Source organism: Harmonia axyridis, chromosome 6, assembly GCF_914767665.1.
Source record: "Harmonia axyridis chromosome 6, icHarAxyr1.1, whole genome shotgun sequence".
NCBI classification, from domain to species: Eukaryota; Metazoa; Arthropoda; class Insecta; order Coleoptera; family Coccinellidae; genus Harmonia; species Harmonia axyridis.
In genome coordinates this window covers 31580948-31601403 of record NC_059506.1, presented here as the reverse complement: position 1 = coordinate 31601403, position 20456 = coordinate 31580948, and the positions used below count along the sequence as shown (strand labels likewise).

The window sequence follows — 20456 nt, the reverse complement described above, 5'->3', positions numbered from 1 at the left end:
AGTCCATAAACAGAAGGGATTGGAAGTTGGTAGGTGATTATATGCCCATTGTGCCTTGTGTGTAGAATACACGTGTGTTATTTAATTTCTATGAAGTATTCTATGGGAAAGTTCAAGAAATGATTTGCTGAGTGGCCTTCGGATTGGAATTAGCGAGTAAACTTGTTTTAATATTGTGTGAAATTGAAGGAATATTAGGTGGCACCTACTGAACAAGTTTTTATTTAATCGATTTTGTCTTAATTTGATGGAAATTATTAAAAAAAAAATTTTATGAAAAACTTATATTTCTGTAAATGTTGATGTACTAGTTGCCAAACTGCAAGCATTTTCCTGATCTATATGGTCGAATCATTCAATAAAATGGTACAATAGTCCCATGAAGGAACTTTTAATTTTTTTCAATTTTCTAAGGGTTAGGTATTGAAACTTTTACGAAAATTTTTCGACAAAAATTTTTTCAGGTGAGATCGAAATTAGGCTTATCTGGAACCGTCAATTCTGGCATCGCTCACTGATTCCTCTTAGAGCACCCGTTTTTGAGGAAATTTGAACACGAAATTTGGGAAAAAATTGAATTTCCCTCTAAAAATCGTTATATCTCCTGAATTATTCGTCACAGACCCCGCAAATAAAAACGTTTTTCAAACTTCAAGTTCCGCTCTGAAACAAAGTGAGGTTTCAAGTGTGTAGCCCACGTCCAGATTTAGTGGCAGCTTAAAGAAAATAATCAAATTTTTCTTCGAAAATCTCAGATTTTTGCCTATAATTTATGAAATAATGTACTGACCGCCCAACTGCCAGCATTTTCGTAATCTACATAGTCGAATCAATCAATAAAATGATACAATATTCCCATGAAGGAACTTTTATTTTTCAAAAAATTTTCCAAGGGTTAGGTATAGAAAATTTTACGAAAATTTTGGACAAAAAATTTTTCAGGTGAGATCGAAATTCGGCTAATCAGAGGTCGTCATTATGGCACCGCTCACAGATTCTTCCTAGAGCTCCCGGTTTTGGGGAAATTTGAACTCGAAATTTGGGAAAAAATTGAATTTCCCTCTAAAAATCGTTATATCTCCTGAATTATTCGTCACAGCCTTCCAAATAAGAACGTTTTTCAAACTTCAAGTTACGCTCTAAAACATTGTGATGTTTCAAGTGCGTAGCCCACATCCAGATTAAGTGGCAGCTTCAAGAAAATTATCAAATTTTTCTTTGAAAATTTCAGATCTTTGCCTATAATTTATGAAATAATGTACTGACCACCCAACTGCAAGCATTTTAGTAATCTACATAGTCGAATTAATCAATAAAATGATACAATATTACCATGATGGAACTTTTATTTTTCAAAAAATTTTCTAAGGGTTAGGTAGAAAATCTTACGAAAATTTTTCGACAAAAAATTTTTCAGATGAGATCGAAATTCGGCTAATCAGGGATCGTCAATTCTGGCACCGATCCCCGATTTTGCGTAGACCTCACAGTTTTGTGGAAATTCGAACTTGAAATTCGGGAAAAAATTGAATTTCCATCCAAAAATCGTTATATCCCCTGAATTATTCGTCATAGATCCCTCGAATAACAACGTTTTTTGAACATCGGGTTCTGATCTGAAACATAGTGAGGTTTCAAGGGCGTAGCTTAAGTACAGGAGAAGTTGCAGCCTCGGGAATTTTTTTTCAAAAATTTCAAATTTTTACCTATAATTTCTGAAATAATGTACTAATCGCCAAACTGCAAGCATTTTCGTGATCTACATAGTCGAATCATTCAATAAAATGGTACAATAGACCAGTGACGGCTCGTCAGGGTCGGCAGGGTCGGCCGGGCCGACCCAAAAATTATCGGGAAATAGAAAATAGTTCTAGATATTCAATTCATTCAAACTCAATCGGAGTTATCGATTTCGATATCCAAATTCCCTCGGTAATGAATATTTCCACTCAGAACAGGAAAATATAACTTATACCGGCCAATATTTTTTTTCGGACCCACCTAATATTCGATTTCCAAAGCATCCAGCGTTGTTATTCCCTTTCATAAATTGTAACAAACCAAAATCGTAAATGGTTACTTTTCGTAACATCACCCCAAACAAGTTATTCCAGAATTGTACGTAACACCGTAACATTAGGTCTGAAATGTAACACAAATGTTACAATTATACAATTGCAACTCCTGGAATGTCACTGAAAGCATCTCATCACGTTAGGTCGGCCAAGAGCCGATGGCGGAACCAGCGCTACCGAGAGCGCTACGTAAAGGAAAAGATACTACGACATACGCCCAGAATACGTCCACTCAGTAGAACGGCACAACAACTCGAAGTTAGGTCGCTTCCCAATACACAGGGTCGGCTGGCCGGTTATCCTATTGCAGAGCGTCAAGCAGCAACTTTTCACAGTTTATTTCAAATATTTGATAATTGAATGAATGGTTAATTATGAGACATTATGTCTTGATCAGAAAAGAACTTATTTATGCCGTTCGATAGTAGCTATTCATTTTCAGATCATGAAAATATAATTAATATATTCAAATGAATGGTTGATTATGGGATATAACGTCTAAATCAGAAAAAAACTTATTTATGCCGTTCGATAGTAGTTGGGTATTGATTTTCTGATCATGTACTGGGACAATGCTATCTTCGGCAATTCAAATATGCTGAATGGTATTACGGAATTCATTTTCTCAAATAATATTGTTTCCGATGTTCCTGAATTATATAAGTTATTTTGTATGATTTTGTCCCTGCCACCAACATCCGCGTCAGTAGAAAGAAGTTTTTCAGCGCTCAAAAGAATAAAATCTTTCAGTAGGAACATGATGTCTCAAGACCGTTTAAATAACCTGGCACTGATATCAATCGAAAGAGGTTTGGTTAAAGAACTAGCCAGAGGAAACATTTTTTTCGAGAAAATAATTGATGACTTCGTGACAAAGAAAGATCGTCGAATTGATTTGATCTATAAAAATGAATAAAGGGTACGCAAGCTCATACATTTTCGACCAGAATACATGCGGTCATTTCCACAATATTTTTTGTGGTCTTTATAAGATTTTTTTATATTTTATACATTTATTTATGTGTTTTCGTGAGAGGTTTTCTCTATGTTTATTCAAATATATATTTTATGTTGATAATTGAATATTTCATTATTTCTGTTTTTTCAAGAGTTTCATTTTATTTCAGTTTTCATTGATTTGAGAACTACATTTTTATATTATAATAGGGCTATTCTAGGTGAGGTTTCCCATTGAAAACAAAAAACCAACGCGTCCTCTTGGGTGACGTGGAAATCTATTTGTTTATATATATTTATTTATATAGTTATAAGTATGATAAGGGGTGTGGGAAAATTTATATATATATATATATATATATATATATATATATATATATATATATATATATATATATATATAATTATATATATAATTTATATATATATATATATATATATATATATATATATATATATATATATATATATATATATATATGTGTGTGTGTGTGTGGCCGACCCACATCTCGAGGGCACGAGCCGTCACTGCAATAGACCCATGAAGGTACTTTTAATTATTTTCAATTAGGTATGGAAAATTTTACGAACATTTTTCGACAAAAAATTTTTCAGGTGAGATCGAAATTAGGCTTATCAGGGATCGTCAATTCAGGCATCGCTTACCGATTTTGCGATTACTGCTACAACAATCTATTACAAAACGGCGAAAGCAAAGTTGTACACTTATAATACTCTGTTCGGGGAACGAGTGCTATAGTTCAGAATATCAAATTACTCCATTACACTGAGAGCGCAATAATTTCTCTTCAAAACTCACGAGACGATAAATAAGTAGGTATCTACAAGTTGCTCCTCAACCATGCGGAATCCAAAAAAAAAAAAAATTATCGAGCACCAACAAGACCAAATATAATGAACAGGTTGGGATTTTACAAAACCAATTTATCATTTTATCGATCGTATCGTATTTACACGTCCCGTCAACGAGTATTATTCTCGAAGATATGAGAAGCATAAAATGAGGTGAAAAAAAACATCGTCTTTCATTAAGATCATATTCCGTAAAGCCGAAACCAGTTCTTACCATCCTCGGCGATTAAAAAACTGCTGCTTCAAACCTATATCTATCTTTAGTACGGGTATAGGATTACGTATTTTCTTAATTACACATCTGATCTTCATATACGAAAACGAAATGTTTGTTTTTCTCCCTGAAGTCTTGTTAGGTGGGTACCTACCTGAGACTGGCTCATAATAGATCTTAAATTCCATCCATCTTGATGCTGGCTTGTTGGTTACTCGCATGTCAGACTTGGGCGCCGTCATGAATTCCTTAAGGTTCAGAATTAATAAGAAAAAAATTGTGAGGAACTCTATTCTGCCAAAAAAATTGTCTATTTTTTGCTTTGACTAAATTTGGTTGAAGGTGAGTAATAAAGATAGATAGAGGGAGCATATGTCATTTTCAGTAAGCGCGCGGAAATGAAAACATATCAGTTATACGATATTTCACTCATCATCACTTGATTTGACTCGTGTCAAACGCAACAAGAATTGGCAGGATCATTGGGAGTGGCGCAACAAGCCATTTCAAAACGCCTAAAAGTCACGGAATGATTCAAAAACAAGGAAATTGGGTGCCGTACGAGTTGAAGCCGAGAGAAGTTGAACGATGTTTGTCTGCTTGTGAACAGCTGCTTGCAAGGCAAAGATGGAAGGATTTCTGCATCGCATTGTGACTGGAGACGAAAAATGGGTTCATTACGATAATCCCAATCGCAGAAAATCTGGGGGTATGCCGGCCATGCTTCCACGTCAACAGCCAAACCGAATATTCACGGTTCCAAGGTCATGCTCAGTATTTGGTGAGACCAGCTCGGCGTTGTGTATTATGAGTTGTTAAAACCGACTGAAACAATCACAGGCGATCGTTATCTAACACAATTAGTGCGGTTGAGCCGAGCATTGAAAGACAAACGGCCGCAATAAAACGAGAGACATGATAAATTGATTTTACAGCATGACAATGCTCGATCCGATGTTGACAACAATGGAACACACTTGGAAACATTCATCCGTCGTATTCTCCAGACGTTGCTCCTTCGGACTATCACTTGTTTCGATCAATGGCACCAACCTGGCTGACCAGCACTTCCGGTGTTATCAAGAAGTAAAAAATTGGATCGATTCGTGGATCGCTTCAAAAGATGATCAGTTTTTTCAACGCGGGATTCGTACGCTGCCCGAAAGATGGGAGAAAATAGTGATCAGCGATGGACAACACTTTGAATCATAAATGTATTACCAGTTTTTTACAATAAAGCCTTGAATTTCGAAAAACAACGGTGGAAGCAAAGTTGTACGCCTATGTAACGGGAGTTTTTTTTCGAGGTATATAACTTTAAGTGGGCATTACTGTTCAAGATGGCGACCGATTTAACAGCTGTCAAGTGATTTATCCTCAGTTTGGTTTGGCAATTCATCATGAATAGACTCACGCCTGAACAACGCTTGCAAATAGTGCAATTTTATTTCGAAAATAATGGTTCTGTGCGGAATACGTATCGCGCACTACGACCATTTTATTTTGTTTAGCGATGAAGCATACTTCTGGTTGAATGGCTACGTCAACAAACAAAACTGCCGCATTTGGAGTGAAGCTAATCCTCAAGTGTATGTCGAAACACCGTTACATCCAGAAAAACTGACTGTTTGGTGCGCTTTATGGGCTGGTGGAATCATTGGTCCGTACTTCTTCAAAAACGATGATGGCCAGAACGTTACAGTCAATGGTGATCGGTATAGAGCCATGATTACTAACTTTTTCATTCCTGAATTGAATAACCATGATGTCCAGGAGCTGTGGTTCCAACAAGACGGCGCAAAATGTCACGCAGCTCGTGCCACAATTGATTTATGGAAAGACACGTTTGGTGACCGCCTAATTTCACGTTTTGGACCTGTGAATTGGCCTCCAATATCTTGTGATTTAACACCGCTAGACTTCTTTCTGTGGGGCTATGTGAAGTTGGTCTATGCGGATAAGCCACAAACCCTTGACTATTTGGAAGACATTATTCGCCGTGTTATTGCCGATATACGGCCACAAATGTTGGAAAAAGTCATCGAAAATTGGAAGTCCAGATTGGACTACATCCGAGCCAGCCGTGGTGGTCATATGCCAGAAATCATATTTAAAATGTAATGCCACAAGATTATCTTGCGGATAAATAAAATTCATGTCAATCGAATAATCCATCGTTGTTTTATTGCAATTTAAAGTTCTATAGCTCTAAAAAAACACCCTTTATATCTCAATTCATGTCTTGTTTTCTTTTATGAAGATGTGAAATTAAAATCTGGGATTTCTGTCCAAAATCTGACAACTTTGTCTATAGATTTTGGACCTGGCAACCCTGCTCCGGTAGACTCTAAAGCAAAAAACCTGCAGAAAAGTCCGTAGATACGCCACTTTTATCGAACCTAATTAGAACCGACTATATCTACGTTCCTCAGCAGCAAACCGCAAACCCAATTATACAAAAAAACCGATATCGAAAAATAAATACTACCTATAATTTGCATAGCAGTGCTTCATTGCATCTCTGTATTTAATAACAAGACCTCGGGAATGTCTGAAACGTAACAGAAACGCCCTTCTATGCTCTCGCTCACAGAAATAAAGTCGAAAACTTGTTAGCTCGTTCGTTATTATCATTTGTTGACATACAAATTACATGTTACGGAGCTGCGTCACGCCCCTTTCAGCCTGAGGATAAGCCTCTCAGACTCTTGCATGTCGTGTTGCAGACCACCAACTGTCTTATAATATCCGCTCACTCTGTTTATTCTCCGTTAATTCCATGTTATTTTCTTCTTTGTTTCGTGTTGTTGATGGAAAAGTGACAGACCACTTGGTATTTCAATTCGAATTGTTCATATTTTGAATAGGCTCCTAATTAAAATCTTTTTACCAATCAACAGTGAATTTTATTTATATAAACGTTCCTCTAAACTAAACTCTAAAGGTTTTTTATAAATTATTGAAATATCGTAGTAGCCAAGTGGCCTTGGAATTGTTTTTCACCGCTTTTCAAAAACACTGATGATATCTTTTCAATGAGATAGAATTTCGAAACTGACAATAAATTGTGTATTATCAATTTCATTAGAACTCTAAGTAAATTAAAATTTCTCAAAGGCCATTACAATGTTACAATCATTCATAAAGACTTTATACTTGAACTTATAGCTGAAATCTACAGACAAAATCCAAAAAGTCATTGACTGCGCTTAATTTTCTCCTAAAAACTGACCACAGTTCAAAGTATGTTATTTTCTGTTTAGTAATACCATTATCTTCCAAGAATTTCTGTATCCAGCAATTTCTAATCATTGTGGAAGTGTGTATCTTTACCATAATCAAATATCCTAACCACAAATGACATAAGAAATGTCAAAAAAGTGTTGCAGTGCAGTGTTGCCATTATTACCATTATAAATTGTATCATTCTTATTGGAAAATCCTATATCTCAGATATAAATATATATTTGCTCGAGTAATTCTGTTTAATTGTAAGCTGATCTCGTTTCAGACATCTTCACTTTCTGATACAACATAAATTTAATGTAAACTTGATGGACCTGGAAATCTTAGCCACCCTTAAAAAATTCTGGTTCCTCCTTCCCCTTTTCTTGAAAGCTGGCTGTATTTTTCAAATCTAAATAATGTTCACACTGATACCTGATGTTACGAAGAGTAAAATAAACACATAAGTACTTTCAGTGCCAATATATTAAGATTATTTCTTTTTATAATAGTAGGTACAAAAGCTGACATCCATTGATATACTTCTCACAAACTACCACCATATAAAAAAAATCTCTGCTATTTTTGGATGTCAACTATGACAACAATTCATTTCAATTATCTACAAATTGACTTATCACAGATGTCTAATTATTTAATATGGAAATGGAATTGAATTAATTATAATATTCATTTAGAGTTAATTGAACAAAAAGAAATTGTTGAAAATAAGAGAAATGTTATGAATAATATATTCAAATGAAGTACCTTTCAGTAATTTCAAGTGTTAATCGAAAAAACTGTAGAGGTAACCTCAATTCAGGAAATGTCAAAAAAATATGACAGTTTTTATAACCTATAATAGCTACATTAAGACATAAAATTGGCCCCTTACTGAAAACCAGACTTCATACTAATGACCAGATCGAGTGACATTTTCTAAATTGCGTAGAAAACTTATGACAACTTAGATGTAGACCGGCTTGGTAAAAATTCCACATACAATTTCTTAATGATACCTAGTAATGTAGTTACAAAATACAAAAAAATTTTCATGCAGTTCATTTTCCAATATGCTGCAATTGCCTACTTTGAAAATTTTTCAGAAATATTGATAAAAAAATTATAGTGAATGAAACGAAAAGCAAGCTACAGAAAATGAACAGTACGAAAAATTTTTCCTATACAACTGCTAAAAACTGCATGTGGAATCAACCTTCATAAAGGAATGAGATGAATCGAAGATAATTTCACAAATTTGATTAATTTAAAAGTACTTTCAATATCCATATTTTTGATCGTTCTTCAAGCATACAGAACTTCTTCAGGACTCCCTGAAAATACTATTTGGATAATGTTATTGTCATTACTTGGAGTTGTATCCTTGAATTAGTCAATAAACGGTTTTCATAAAAAAAATATCAAAAAAATTGTGATAACCGATATCTGCACACTGATTGAAGCCACATAAAATTGACAAGGTACAAGCTCTTTGGATCTCGATAAATAAGAATGGAAGAGTTGTTTCTTGATTCTGAAGATGAACTCCATGAATTCTCTGAGGTCCAGGATCAACCAGAGCAATTTTTCGTCCTTTCAAATTGTTGTCTCGGGTGGTTGCATCTCTATCAATTTGAGTTTAGCGAATAAGTTTTCCGCTAAAGTCACATTGTGTGGATATTGTAGAAATAAATTATGTAAATCGTGTAAATGTTGGAGCTTTAGTGATAATAATGATTTTTCTTCATTATGTGAAGTTCTCCATTCTTGAAGAGTCCTATCTATGGTTTGAGATATTTGCAGTCTTACAGATAAAAAACAGTCCATAACATCAGGATTAAACTGAAAAAAAATTGATTATTATTCACATTGAAAATGATACAAGTACAGAGTAGCCCAATGAAAACTCAACATGAAAATTGCAGTGAACTTTTCTTTTTTTTTTGGACATTTTTATTAGAATTGGAAAATTTGTAAAATAGACTATTCTCAAGCTAGGAGCTTCTGTGGGATACCCTGTATATAAATTGTTGGGTAGAATACCTTGGCCTTGTCACAAAGTGTCCACATAGCCTCTAACCTAAGGGAGGTTTGTAAATTGGCCAAGATGAAACCAATCAAATTTTGCAAATTTATTGGCATATCCATTGGAAATACTCTACTTTCTGAAACCCTAAAAAAAATAATGCTTTTTATACGACTTTTTTCAATTTTCGACCTTTCACTTACTGGTTGGCAGGAATAAACAAAATTGTAGGATATGTTTCCATTGTATACTCCCAAGGTAACAAATTTAAATCGCCATCCACTCTCGCGAATAGAAGTTCTTGAACAGTTGCGAAATATTTCGCAATGGTCAAGAAAGTATATGAAATACCGTTGCAAAATGAACACTGCTTTGAATAGTAGAAAATTATCACAGCCTAAGACAAAAACAAATTATTAAAGACTTAAAATAATAGTATATTCTAAAACAAGTTGCAGAATGGGCTGCTATTCCAAAACAAATGCAAAAAAAGAAAAGGAGTGACGAAGGAGAGAGTTTTCGAACGCATTGTGTTGGAATTGCCCCCTGCAACGTGTATTAGACAATATTTTCTCTACTTCAGTCAAGTTTTGTGAGAAATTGTCGAAATTTAATGAAAAATTCAGATTATACATCCTAGTGACTTTTGTACCGTATCTTGGCAGTTGGTGTGACTGTTACGAAAATTGACAGATTACGGAATTTGAATCGTATGTTTCGAATTTTGAAATAATTTATAATAACGTATTATATTCGTGAATTATGTCTGACGAAATCGATTTAACACCACCAGAATTAACAGAAATTGCGAATAATATTACAAATCATTTTACTATCGAAGTCTATTATATTGACAATTAAGGTGTGTTGAGATTTGATAGGATCAGAAGTCAGTGTAGACAACCACAAAACGAAAAATATAACTGAAAACTATGTTGTGAAGAGTTTATTACAGCACTATTTTAAAAACTTAATGAACTCATTATGATACTGAAATAGAGAAATTAATATTATTATTATCTGTGCTTACCTTATTAGTCTGAGAAATGGTTTCCAAGAAATTAGTAGCTGATAGCTCTCTCACACCGAATTCGGCATTGTCGAAATTGCAATCACGATTGTTTGAATAAGAGTGTGTACTTTCTGATCTGACAGAAGCCAAAGAGCTCAAGGCACGTTTGAGTGAACCTTTAGTGTAATTATATACATAATTCCTTAAATTACTTTCAGTAACCTCACCGGACATTATATAATGAGATTCCATCTAAAAAAGAAAAACGTTAATCAAAGACAACCAAATTTCTATCACTCGATATATACCTTATCGTCCAATATCACCACTGCTGTTTTATTAGGTCTTTTAGATAAATCTATACCCAATTTTTCTGCATAATGGTGATAACGCAAACTATCCATGGCAATGAAAGTGAGTGTTCTATTTGTCTTGCACTTCAGTCCTTTGACATCGAAACCCCCCACCACATCATCGTTATATAATTCACTAGAAAATGCCAGATGCTGGTATTTTTGAGCAATAAGCAGTGTCTTACATATTTCTATTCTCATTGCTTTTTTTAGATTTTTCGGAGATCTGTAGTCAGGTATATCTGAAATTTGAAAACAAATGCTAAAAATATAATAATAATAAATTACTTCATTGATACAGAGGTGAGCCAAAATTGATTAAATTAAAATTAATTCCAACAAAAAACATAACAAACACATAAATTTCATGTGATATTGTAGGAAACTTAAAATGAACCTCTTCCGTAAGTAACTTCATAAATGAATAACCTAACCTAACCTAACCTGTAATACCAAAACTAACTTACCACTCAATTTAGATGTCTTATATACAATATTATCACTAATAAATCTGGCGATTTCTGGAACTTCGTAACCATAATCGAAATTTGCAAGAAACCTCGAACATAACATTTTCATTCCACCAAAGTAGTTTATCATGTTATTATTATTTTGATGCAAACTCTCTCTTAGGTACCTCATATCCAAACAATATGAAATGTTACTCCAAAGATTGGCTGAGGTAACACGTTTCACTTTGAACTTCTTCAGGCTACACTCCTCAATGAGTTTAAGATACTGCATATATCTTTCTGAAAATTCAATTCAACAAAACTGTATTTTAATGAACACCCATCACATTTGAACTATTGAACAAATTTAAATAATAATTATTCTTAGTTGGAATCTCTAATTGAAGTATACTGAATTCTAACACATACGACTTTTGAATGTCAAAATCCAAGAATTTTATAACAAACTAATAATTTTCAGAATTTCCAAAAAAGTGGTTTCCACTCTATAGTTGAATTTTCCCTAGGCTAATGGGATTTCATTCATGTATCGTTGATACGATTCCATTAATTATGAAATTCATTAATTATTAATTATTAATTTCATTAGTTTGTACGCTTTTTTGGTTTAGGTTTTATTTCTGCTTGTTTATTTTTTCAAAGAATTTCTGTTATTTTTTATTCTATACTTCATAATATTTGTAAAATGGGCTGAAGGACCTTGGTCGATTGCCTTTGATAAATAGTTATCAATAAAGATCAGTTATTATTATTATTATTTGTAAAAAGGCAAGTCCGTTCATGGTTGAATAAATTAATAAATAATACTGTGTACAGATTATGTTAATCAAATCTCTGTATTAAAAAGGCAATATTCCCAAGACAATCGAACAATGGAATAGAGAAATGGCTAGGAAATCATATAAATTTCTTCCTACCACACTTAAAAAAAAGTTCAGAAAAAAACATTTTGCACTTACCTTTTCTATCGCTTTGAATTTTCTTATGAAATATTGATATTAGTTTATTGATTATTTGATCAACACCACAACTATTGTAATCAAAGGCAAATGCTCTCAACTAAAATATAATGAATAACGAAATGTTGACAACGTTTTTGTTAATATATTTACCATACTATAGTAATCACTATGAGTTGCTAATGGATTTCTGGGAGTGAATAGTATCAAGGCAGGCCCAGGTTGGAGATAACTCGATAAAGATATGCTTTTAGATCCACTTGGTGATATCCATGTCGTTAAATGATGAACATTCTTTAAAATCCAATTCAAAATGGATTCGATTTCCCATTCCGAATATGGGTAAATCTTAAAAATAAAAAATTGCCATTTTCACACTATACTACTTTTCGAATACAAATCATCTTGACACATATAAAAAAAATAATCTATATCAATATAAAAAAAAAAGTTGATGAATATCTAGCAGCAAGGTTCTCAGTGCAAATCTTTCTGAAATATGAATCCAAATTTCGAAAATCCACAACTACAAATCTATAACCGCTACAACTTTGCGGTGAATAATATTATATTTGGTAATATCACATCATTACATGTAATCAATTTTTCCTCAATGGATTCCAAAAGTTTATATTAAAAATACACAACAAAATGAAAAACTTACCAAAGTCTCATTCCACATTTGGATATGGAGCTCGGGAAGATTGTATTCAGTTTGTGTTTCAACAGTTACAGCTATTTCTTGTAATGGGTCTCTTTCTAGTAACCTAAGAGCCACTTGATAAAAAATATTGAAGTCTCTACTGAATGGGCCAGCATATACATTACCAGTCACAACTACCTAGAGGAAACACATCAATTATTTTTTGTATACAAATACTCAAAAAATATTTTTTTTTTCACTATGAATTCTTCAGTCCTAATAAATCTTTGTTGATGGAAAATTCCACTTCTCTTTGAGTATACATAAAACTAATCCATTAGGATGAACCACATTATCATCTTTTTCATTATATGTGAATATGTTTTTTCTATATATACTGTAAAATCCCATCAAGTATATCAAACAAATATAAATACTTACATCGTGTTGAGACATCAAATCAATGGTTTCTTCCTTTGAGAAAGGTGAAATAAGTTTTTTTAAAAAAGCCATCATATGTGCAGCTACAAGAGGACCATTATATTGAACTCCTCTACCATGTGTAGGATAAGCAATTAAAATTGGCCACTTGTTCACCTTACTGTATTGAGTTTTACATTCACTACCTGGTTGCCAGCAATTAACTGCTGAGAATGTAATTTGTTGATGCATAAACCTGGCTACTGTCTAAAAAATTAGATTCAATTCATATTTCAAAGTGTGTTGAAGATATCGTGAAAGACTATTAGCTGGGATATAAATACTTGAAAAGTGAAACGGACTCTTTATGGAAACAACATCGCCTTAATAGAATTATCACCTGAAATTCTTTCCTTGCATGTTGACATTCTGCGTCCCATGGGGCATAAAACATAACAAAGGCTATATCGGCACTTCTTGCTTGGTTGATGGCATCACTTATCTCTCCCCGATACCAATCCGTTACATAAGCATCCTCAGGAAAGAACCTATAAGCTGCTGGGCTTTTACTAACTTTTGGAGGTCTGTTAGGAAAAAATTAGCAAAATGCTATTATGGTTTATCAAAATCCATTAGAATTTAACTCACTCATTTGTAATAGCAGCATATGCTATGGCAACTACTACCATGATAAGGAACTCCTTCAATAAATAAAACATTTTATTGAGATACTTATTTTTCAAATTTTTTTTAACCTTGTCTTTCTGTTCAGACTTTGAAATATTTCTGTTTTTTTCGTCCTTATCATTGTTTTCGTGGCCGTCCAAAGACGACGTATCCTCCAGATGGGGTTCTGAGTACGCAGATGACATAACCAATAGTCTTCATAACATGAAATTTTATATATACAGAGAGAATAATAGCATTATTGAATTTAGCGTATCTAATAATCCAATTGATAACTTGAAAGTTTTTCATTCAAATTTATCTTAGAAGTGAGGTTATTTTCCATGTTTTGACGTATTCTAAAGTCACGTCAGCTTTACAGAAATAAACACCGAAAATCCACGTTGTCAAATCATGAATTTTTATTATGCTGACTTCCCACTCCTGAACTCTCACAACTTTTTGTGTATAAAGACTAGAGAAGATCATTTGATTTTTATTCCAAAATTTTAGTTCAGTTTTGAAGAAAATTTCCTTTTTCAGGATTCAAAGGTAAAATTTAAAAAGCCAGCTTTACTTCCAATCGCAGAATAAGAATTTTTATGTGTTCTGTGATGTTTGTTATTAATGTCAAAGTGAAAATGACAATTTCTGAATGAAAACATTAAAAACATCCATGGAAATTGGAAATAAAAAATGAATAGTGTTTACGATTATTTAATTGATAATGAGAATAATACTAAAACGAGTTTTTCGATATTCGTTGCTATTCTGTATTTAATGATATTATACATTCAAATAATTAGCATTTATGTCATGTGTAGATTTCAAGAAATGTATCAATAATTTTAGTCATGTTTATCTTCGAAGAAGTAATTTAAAGATATTTTATTATTTTTTTTTTATATGATACAGTTAATTTTCAGCCCTTTGATTCAAATAATGATTGGTATTTAGGTGACCATCATACAGGGAAGTTAACGAAAGAAGTACTTAAAACCATTTCAAATGCACAAATGCTTGGAGTTCAATTTTTATATGATAATTTTGCGAAAGAGGTAATTTTCAGAAAAATTCAAATAGAGAAAAGAACTTTCAGGTGATTTAAGGCAAAATTTCAGAGAGGGGGTGCAATTTTAAATCAAGATGAAGAATTAAATATGCCTCTACAAGTTTCTGCCTTCCTAAGTTCTGTTAAAGAGAAAATTAATGATGAATCACCCGTCTTGATAATATCCTCGGTATATTCGCTTTGCAAATGGCATTATCATATCACTAAAGCTGGATTTGAGCCAAGAATAATCAGTTCTGATAGTAAGATAATATAATATACAGCATTTCTAAAAAAATACTGAACTCATTTCAGATTTCAATTGTTCCAGTGTATATCTACTTAGCTCAGATTCTTTGAAATTGGCAGAAAAGCTTTTAGATTTTAATTTATTTTGTGTGGTGATAGATGATTTTGATGTCCTAGCAACTAAACTGCTTGTGAAGAAATTGAGAGGATATTTTAATATTGGTCTCACCAAAAGGAACTTTTATGTGAGTAGTGGAAGGTATACTAAGTTGATGGACAAGCTATTTATACTTTGTTGAAACATTGTTTTGAATTTATTCATAATCCAAAAAAACTGCTTTTATTTGAATAGGAAAATCCTGACCAAAAGCTCAAATGGTTGATGTTGAATTGGGCTGTACCTGGATGTGTTGGAAAACTCAATGATTTTTACAGGTTAGAAGTAATAATTTATTGATGCCTTCTTTAACTGAATTTATTATTTCTAGGATTGACAATCTGCACTCCTTGTCTTTTGCTGATAATTATCGATTTTGGTGGATGAGACTCACTTGGAAGTTTTGCGATTCATTTGAGCCACCTTCTGAAGATGATCTTGAGGTATATATTCATTATTAATTGAATTGTGAAGAAGATAATATAACATTTGTTATATCTGAATTAATTCTGCCTGATGCTTGATCTAGATACATTTTTTCTTCTAGGAATACCATCAAAAACTACAATCATGGAGTAATCTTCATAATATCGAAATATATGGTAAAGCTAAACAAGGTACCAAGCGTAATAAAAATGGAAATCAACCAGCCAAAAGAAAAAAAATAGATGATGAGATGTTACAAGTAAAAGATGTAGATTTATCAAATAACATACCAAATGAAGTGAAAATGGAGATACCAGATGACATAGAAGAATCCTATGAAAATAGAGATATAGAAGAAGTAAATGAAGCATCAAATAATTTGGTGAAGAATTTCATAACCGACCAATCCAAAGAAGAGAAAGATGTGGATTTATTTGATTTCAATCTCACAAAAGTAAAATCTGAAGTTGCTGCTATTCCCACAGAAATGGAATGTGATGAAGATGAACCAATTTTATCTATCATTTATTCCAAAATGCCACATAGAACTGAAGATGATTTATCATATTGTAATGAATTTCCTAAATCATTAGAAAATAAATCTAAATCGCTTTCAATTTTGGATAATGACAAGGAAAGTGCGATCAAAAGTCAAACATATCTGCAACTTTCAAACATCTTAGACAATCTTTCTGATGATGAACATGATATTGAAATACATTCTGAAGAAAGTTCTTTCTTCTCAGATCTCATATCCAATAATAAATAAAAGCATTACATTAAAAAAAAAAGAACATTTTGGTGTCTTCCTTCTGTTCCCATTCATTCAAATCAAATTAATATTTTTTATCATTTACTTAACAATCAGATTTTTTGGTTGTTATTACTCGATATTTAAACTCTGAAACGATCAAATGATTGTTACTTTTTGGCAGCATATTATATTATTAATGATCACATAACCATTTTTATAAATAAGTAATATTTTAACCACATGATACTGTCTTGCAAATTTTTGGTAATTTCGTACATATATTTTCCATCAAATTTAAAAGAAGTGTGTGTTCACAAGTAAATGTCAGAAGAAAATTTGAACTTTGCAAAATAAATTGTTCAGTTGATTTATGATTACAAAAGTAGTTCTATTTTATTCTCGTCTTATTACTGAGCACTCAAATGGAAGGAAAGTTTTAATTTGGGATTATAGATTTCAATGTGTATTTATTAGTCACTGTTGAAGATATATAATTTTTCAAATGAGGCATATAATATTTTTATTGAAAATCATTAATAATGAAATTACATTGGAGAAATTTTTATAACAATAGTAGGACCTTAACTTCACGATATTCATAACTTCTATGTTTCTTGATTAAAATTAATAATAATTAATAAGTTAAATTCATAACAATAATAATAATTTTAACCCTGAATTATTACATCTGGATTAAAATTAATTAGAATTGATGTTATGATTTCTTCAGATTTTAGCCATAAGTCTGTAGAAACATTAGGATCAAACTTGTGCTTTGATTCATACATCATACAATCCCTATAAATCATTCCTGTTGCGAGGCCTGGTTCAGTAGCGCAATAAATTACTGTTTGAGCACCTTGTTTAGCGCTTCTCATGAAGAAGAATGCAATAGGTGAAAAAATAATGTAATGATACCATCTAATTCGATGTCTGAATAAATTTGTATACACCCAACCTGGGCAAACTGCAAAAACATCTATACCCTTACTTTCTATCTTCTTTGACAATTCTCGACAAAAGTAAACATTTGCTAATTTCGAGTCTGCATAAAGATTTGGACAATTTCTTGAAACTGAATTGAGATCATCTAAGCATATTTGGCCTTTTTCATGTAGTTTTGAAGATACAATCACCACTTTACTAGGTCGTGATTTTTCCAAAACACATAGTAGTAAGTTTGTTAGATAGAAATGTCCAATGTAGTTTACACCAAAATGTAGTTCCAAGTTATCATCTGTTAGCAAGCGTTTAGTTGTGTGAGAATTGGATAATCCAGCATTATTGATAAGAATATGTAGATATTCAAACTTATCTTTGAACTTTTCTGTAAAACTTTGAATAGATTTGAGGGATGCTAAATCCAACTCCATAGGAATCAAACTGACTGGACTACTGATGTCTTTTTTTATTTTCTCTAGGGCAAATTTGGCTTTATTCATATCTCTGCAGGCAAGAATTACAGTGGCATTTCTAGAAGCCAATTCTTTGGCCACTTCAAAACCAATTCCTGAATTTGCTCCAGTAACAATGGCTATTTTTCCATCTAACTTAATTCGGTTTTTGCATTTGCCCCATTTGCTTTCGATGTACTTCCTAATACCGAACAGTATTAAGAAAGGAAGAGCGCAAAAGCCTGCACTTATCATGACTGCACAATTTTATATTAAGGAGTTCTTAGTATTCAAAATTGTTATCAACGATCTATTCAATGTAAATGCGCTCATTTACAAAACTGTCATGCCATCGTTCTATTTTTATTTTCAAAAAAGCTGGATGTTATTTTGAATAATGTTATTTTAGGTGCTCTTCATAGACATAGAATACTATCACAGATAACAGAGAGGAATACTATTATAGATCATAGAGTAAAAATCATAGATCTATGGACAACAGTTCACACCGTTTTCTCCGCCAGTGAACTATTTCTTAAAATTATTAATGTTCAAGGAACTGTTCATATATTTGTGTGAAAGACTCAGCACCGGTGTATCCGATCCGGCTAACATTTACCGAACGCTAGAACATTAATAAGAGGAACGCAACTCGCCTTGTTATTGTTTTGATTCCAACATTCATCGCTCCTTGTCTGACGGGACACTACAGCAGTATTAAAAAATAAAAAATTAAGATATAGTTTTCTAAGTTTTCTTTGTATATACCTCTAAATTGAAACAGTCATATCCAAGTTATTTCCGTAATCTGCAGCTATTGTTCAAAGCATACTGCCACGAATATTTTGTAGAATAAGATTTATTATAAATTGCACAACAATAACAAAAAAGTAAATTATAGAATTAAGAAAATTATAAGAGCAAGACAAGTCTAATTATATATTAATATGTATTGGTAAATAGATGCAAAAGTACAATGAAAAATATTTTTTTTTAAGGATGATAACATATTCTACTCTCTCTTGTTACCAACAAACTAAGAAACCCTCTAACAAAATAACATTGTGTAAATAATGGAAACCCAATGCTGTGGATTTGCACTTGTAGAAGTGATTCAATATTGGTTTTCCATTGAATTAGATCTTACAGTATTATTAATTAGTCACTGCACATCTCAAAAAGTACTTGCCCTTAACTACAATACTTAATCAATATACACGATTTAATGACTGTACATTGAAAAAAAAATTTGAAATTCGATAGGTTTCCTTGAAACCTACAAGAAATGTTAAAATACAATTACAATATAGATTATTATCACTTCCATAAAGTATGACACATGACGAAACATTTCAGAATAAAATAATAAAATATTTATCAGAATAGAAATGAAATTCATTCCAAGTATCAAAAAACTTCCTCAGATTTGTTGAATTTTTTCATTAACGAAGCTCGCTTTCAAACTGCTTTAAATCCTTTCAGCAGATGCAAAATCATAATTTGAAGATTGGGCAGGGGGAGTACTTCTATCCATATCTTCATAATTTGTTTGATTTGTTCCCCTTGTAAATATTTCAGCCAAAGTATCTAAATTGAAAAACTGAATCATTCTGGAAATATTCAAAAGTTTTCAATATACATCACCTGTACTAGACCCTCTCAATTGAGCTAATCTAAAGAGAATAATTGAAGAAGCTGGGCGTGTTAACAAGTTGAAAATAGCTATAACAGCAGAAAACTTCTCTCTTGCACTAGCATCTGAAATACAGATTTAATGAGATACTTGTACCTTAATGAAATATCATTAACTCACGATCAGCAGGATAAGAAAAAATAAATATAAAAATGTCCAGAGCAATAGATACTATGTTCACTATGAGGGCCTAAAATGAAAGATAATTAGAAATTCAATATAGCAAGTTTATTATAATTACCATTTGTATTGGTTCCTCACTTTCATGAGCATGAATTCCCCATATCAACATGAAACAAAATATGGAATTATAAAACAAGAAGGCTGATGTACTCCAATATCCCATTGTACTTAACGCTATTAGTATGAAGTGCACCGTAAATACAATCTAAAAAAGTTATATGATGAAAATATCGAATAAAATTATAAAAATCACATATACCTTCAACTTGAGATTTCGTACTTCTGCCGGCATGTTCTTTTTTTTAGGGAAAATCAAATAATATGAATTAGTCGTTCTTTCCTGAGTTATAAATTTGTAATCGTTATCTTAGAAGAGTAAATCCAGATTTTTTTATATTTGTTTTCCTTAATTTCCTGATTCATTGGTCATATAAAAAATATCAAGGCCTTTTTGGAACCATAGAGTTAAATCCTTTTTGACCTACTTTTGACTGTCAAAACATACATTTTGAATTTTTGGTCATTATAAATTATAACCACAAAAAAAATGGATTTTCTTATATTTACAATAATTGTATATTTTTTTTAATTAGCGGAAATGAAAAAAATATCAAATTTCAATATTTAATTTCTTACATTTTTACTTGGCTGTC

At 32.1% G+C, this 20456-nt stretch overlaps 4 protein-coding genes across 7 annotated transcripts; 1 reads left to right on the top strand and 3 right to left on the bottom strand.

The window, feature by feature from the left end:
- Positions 1 to 7941: 7941 nt before the first annotated feature.
- Positions 7942 to 14280, bottom strand: LOC123681767 (thioredoxin domain-containing protein 11). Its single transcript, XM_045620051.1, has 12 exons — positions 13879 to 14280; positions 13631 to 13814; positions 13252 to 13497; positions 12832 to 13008; positions 12321 to 12515; positions 12168 to 12267; positions 11203 to 11487; positions 10691 to 10977; positions 10401 to 10634; positions 9574 to 9767; positions 9388 to 9517; positions 7942 to 9186 (listed from the first exon to the last, which is right to left on the bottom strand). Exons 1-12 carry the CDS (start codon positions 14100 to 14102, stop codon positions 8941 to 8943), a joined length of 2502 nt encoding a protein of 833 aa, XP_045476007.1. The 5' UTR covers positions 14103 to 14280; the 3' UTR covers positions 7942 to 8940.
- Positions 14281 to 14524: 244 nt separating this feature from the next.
- On the top strand, positions 14525 to 16615 carry LOC123681769. Of its 4 annotated transcripts, none has more exons than XM_045620053.1 (7): positions 14525 to 14768; positions 14854 to 14954; positions 15006 to 15210; positions 15263 to 15441; positions 15549 to 15631; positions 15685 to 15796; positions 15901 to 16615. In XM_045620053.1, exons 1-7 carry the CDS (start codon positions 14708 to 14710, stop codon positions 16546 to 16548), a joined length of 1389 nt encoding a protein of 462 aa, XP_045476009.1. In that variant the 5' UTR covers positions 14525 to 14707; the 3' UTR covers positions 16549 to 16615. The 4 variants fall into 4 exon arrangements, with proteins under 4 accessions (XP_045476009.1, XP_045476010.1, XP_045476011.1 ...); XM_045620054.1 differs by having other exon boundaries at positions 14526 to 14768; positions 15018 to 15210; XM_045620055.1 differs by having other exon boundaries at positions 14526 to 14768; positions 14823 to 14954.
- A 421-nt stretch (positions 16616 to 17036) lies between these two features.
- Positions 17037 to 18381, bottom strand: LOC123681772 (retinol dehydrogenase 12-like). The gene has a single exon (XM_045620062.1). The coding sequence runs from the start codon at positions 18180 to 18182 to the stop codon at positions 17202 to 17204; it is 981 nt and encodes a 326-aa protein (XP_045476018.1). The 5' UTR covers positions 18183 to 18381; the 3' UTR covers positions 17037 to 17201.
- Positions 18382 to 18768: 387 nt separating this feature from the next.
- Positions 18769 to 20252, bottom strand: LOC123681773. Its single transcript, XM_045620063.1, has 5 exons — positions 20063 to 20252; positions 19862 to 20008; positions 19741 to 19810; positions 19572 to 19685; positions 18769 to 19514 (listed from the first exon to the last, which is right to left on the bottom strand). Exons 1-5 carry the CDS (start codon positions 20093 to 20095, stop codon positions 19396 to 19398), a joined length of 483 nt encoding a protein of 160 aa, XP_045476019.1. The 5' UTR covers positions 20096 to 20252; the 3' UTR covers positions 18769 to 19395.
- Between the last annotated feature and the right edge of the window lie 204 nt (positions 20253 to 20456).

Bases quoted from the DNA above. Each gene is read 5' to 3' on its own strand.
- LOC123681767 (XM_045620051.1), bottom strand. From the start codon at position 14,102: ATGTCATCTGCGTACTCAGAACCCCATCTGGAGGATACGTCGTCTTTG. The intron at 13,498-13,630 runs GTGATAATTCTA...CTAATTTTTTAG, and splicing joins ATGCAAGGAAAGAATTTCAG to ACAGTAGCCAGGTTTATGCA. The intron at 9,768-10,400 runs GTAAGCACAGAT...TTTTTGTCTTAG, and splicing joins CCATTTCTCAGACTAATAAG to GCTGTGATAATTTTCTACTA.
- LOC123681769 (XM_045620053.1), top strand. From the start codon at position 14,708: ATGTCATGTGTAGATTTCAAGAAATGTATCAATAATTTTAGTCATGTT. The intron at 14,955-15,005 runs GTAATTTTCAGA...AGGTGATTTAAG, and splicing joins ATGATAATTTTGCGAAAGAG to GCAAAATTTCAGAGAGGGGG. The intron at 15,211-15,262 runs GTAAGATAATAT...AACTCATTTCAG, and splicing joins AAGAATAATCAGTTCTGATA to ATTTCAATTGTTCCAGTGTA.
- LOC123681772 (XM_045620062.1), bottom strand. From the start codon at position 18,182: ATGATAAGTGCAGGCTTTTGCGCTCTTCCTTTCTTAATACTGTTCGGT.
- LOC123681773 (XM_045620063.1), bottom strand. From the start codon at position 20,095: ATGCCGGCAGAAGTACGAAATCTCAAGTTGAAG. The intron at 19,811-19,861 runs GTAATTATAATA...CTTTCATTTTAG, and splicing joins GTGAGGAACCAATACAAATG to GCCCTCATAGTGAACATAGT. The intron at 19,686-19,740 runs GTGAGTTAATGA...TCTGTATTTCAG, and splicing joins TTTTTCTTATCCTGCTGATC to ATGCTAGTGCAAGAGAGAAG.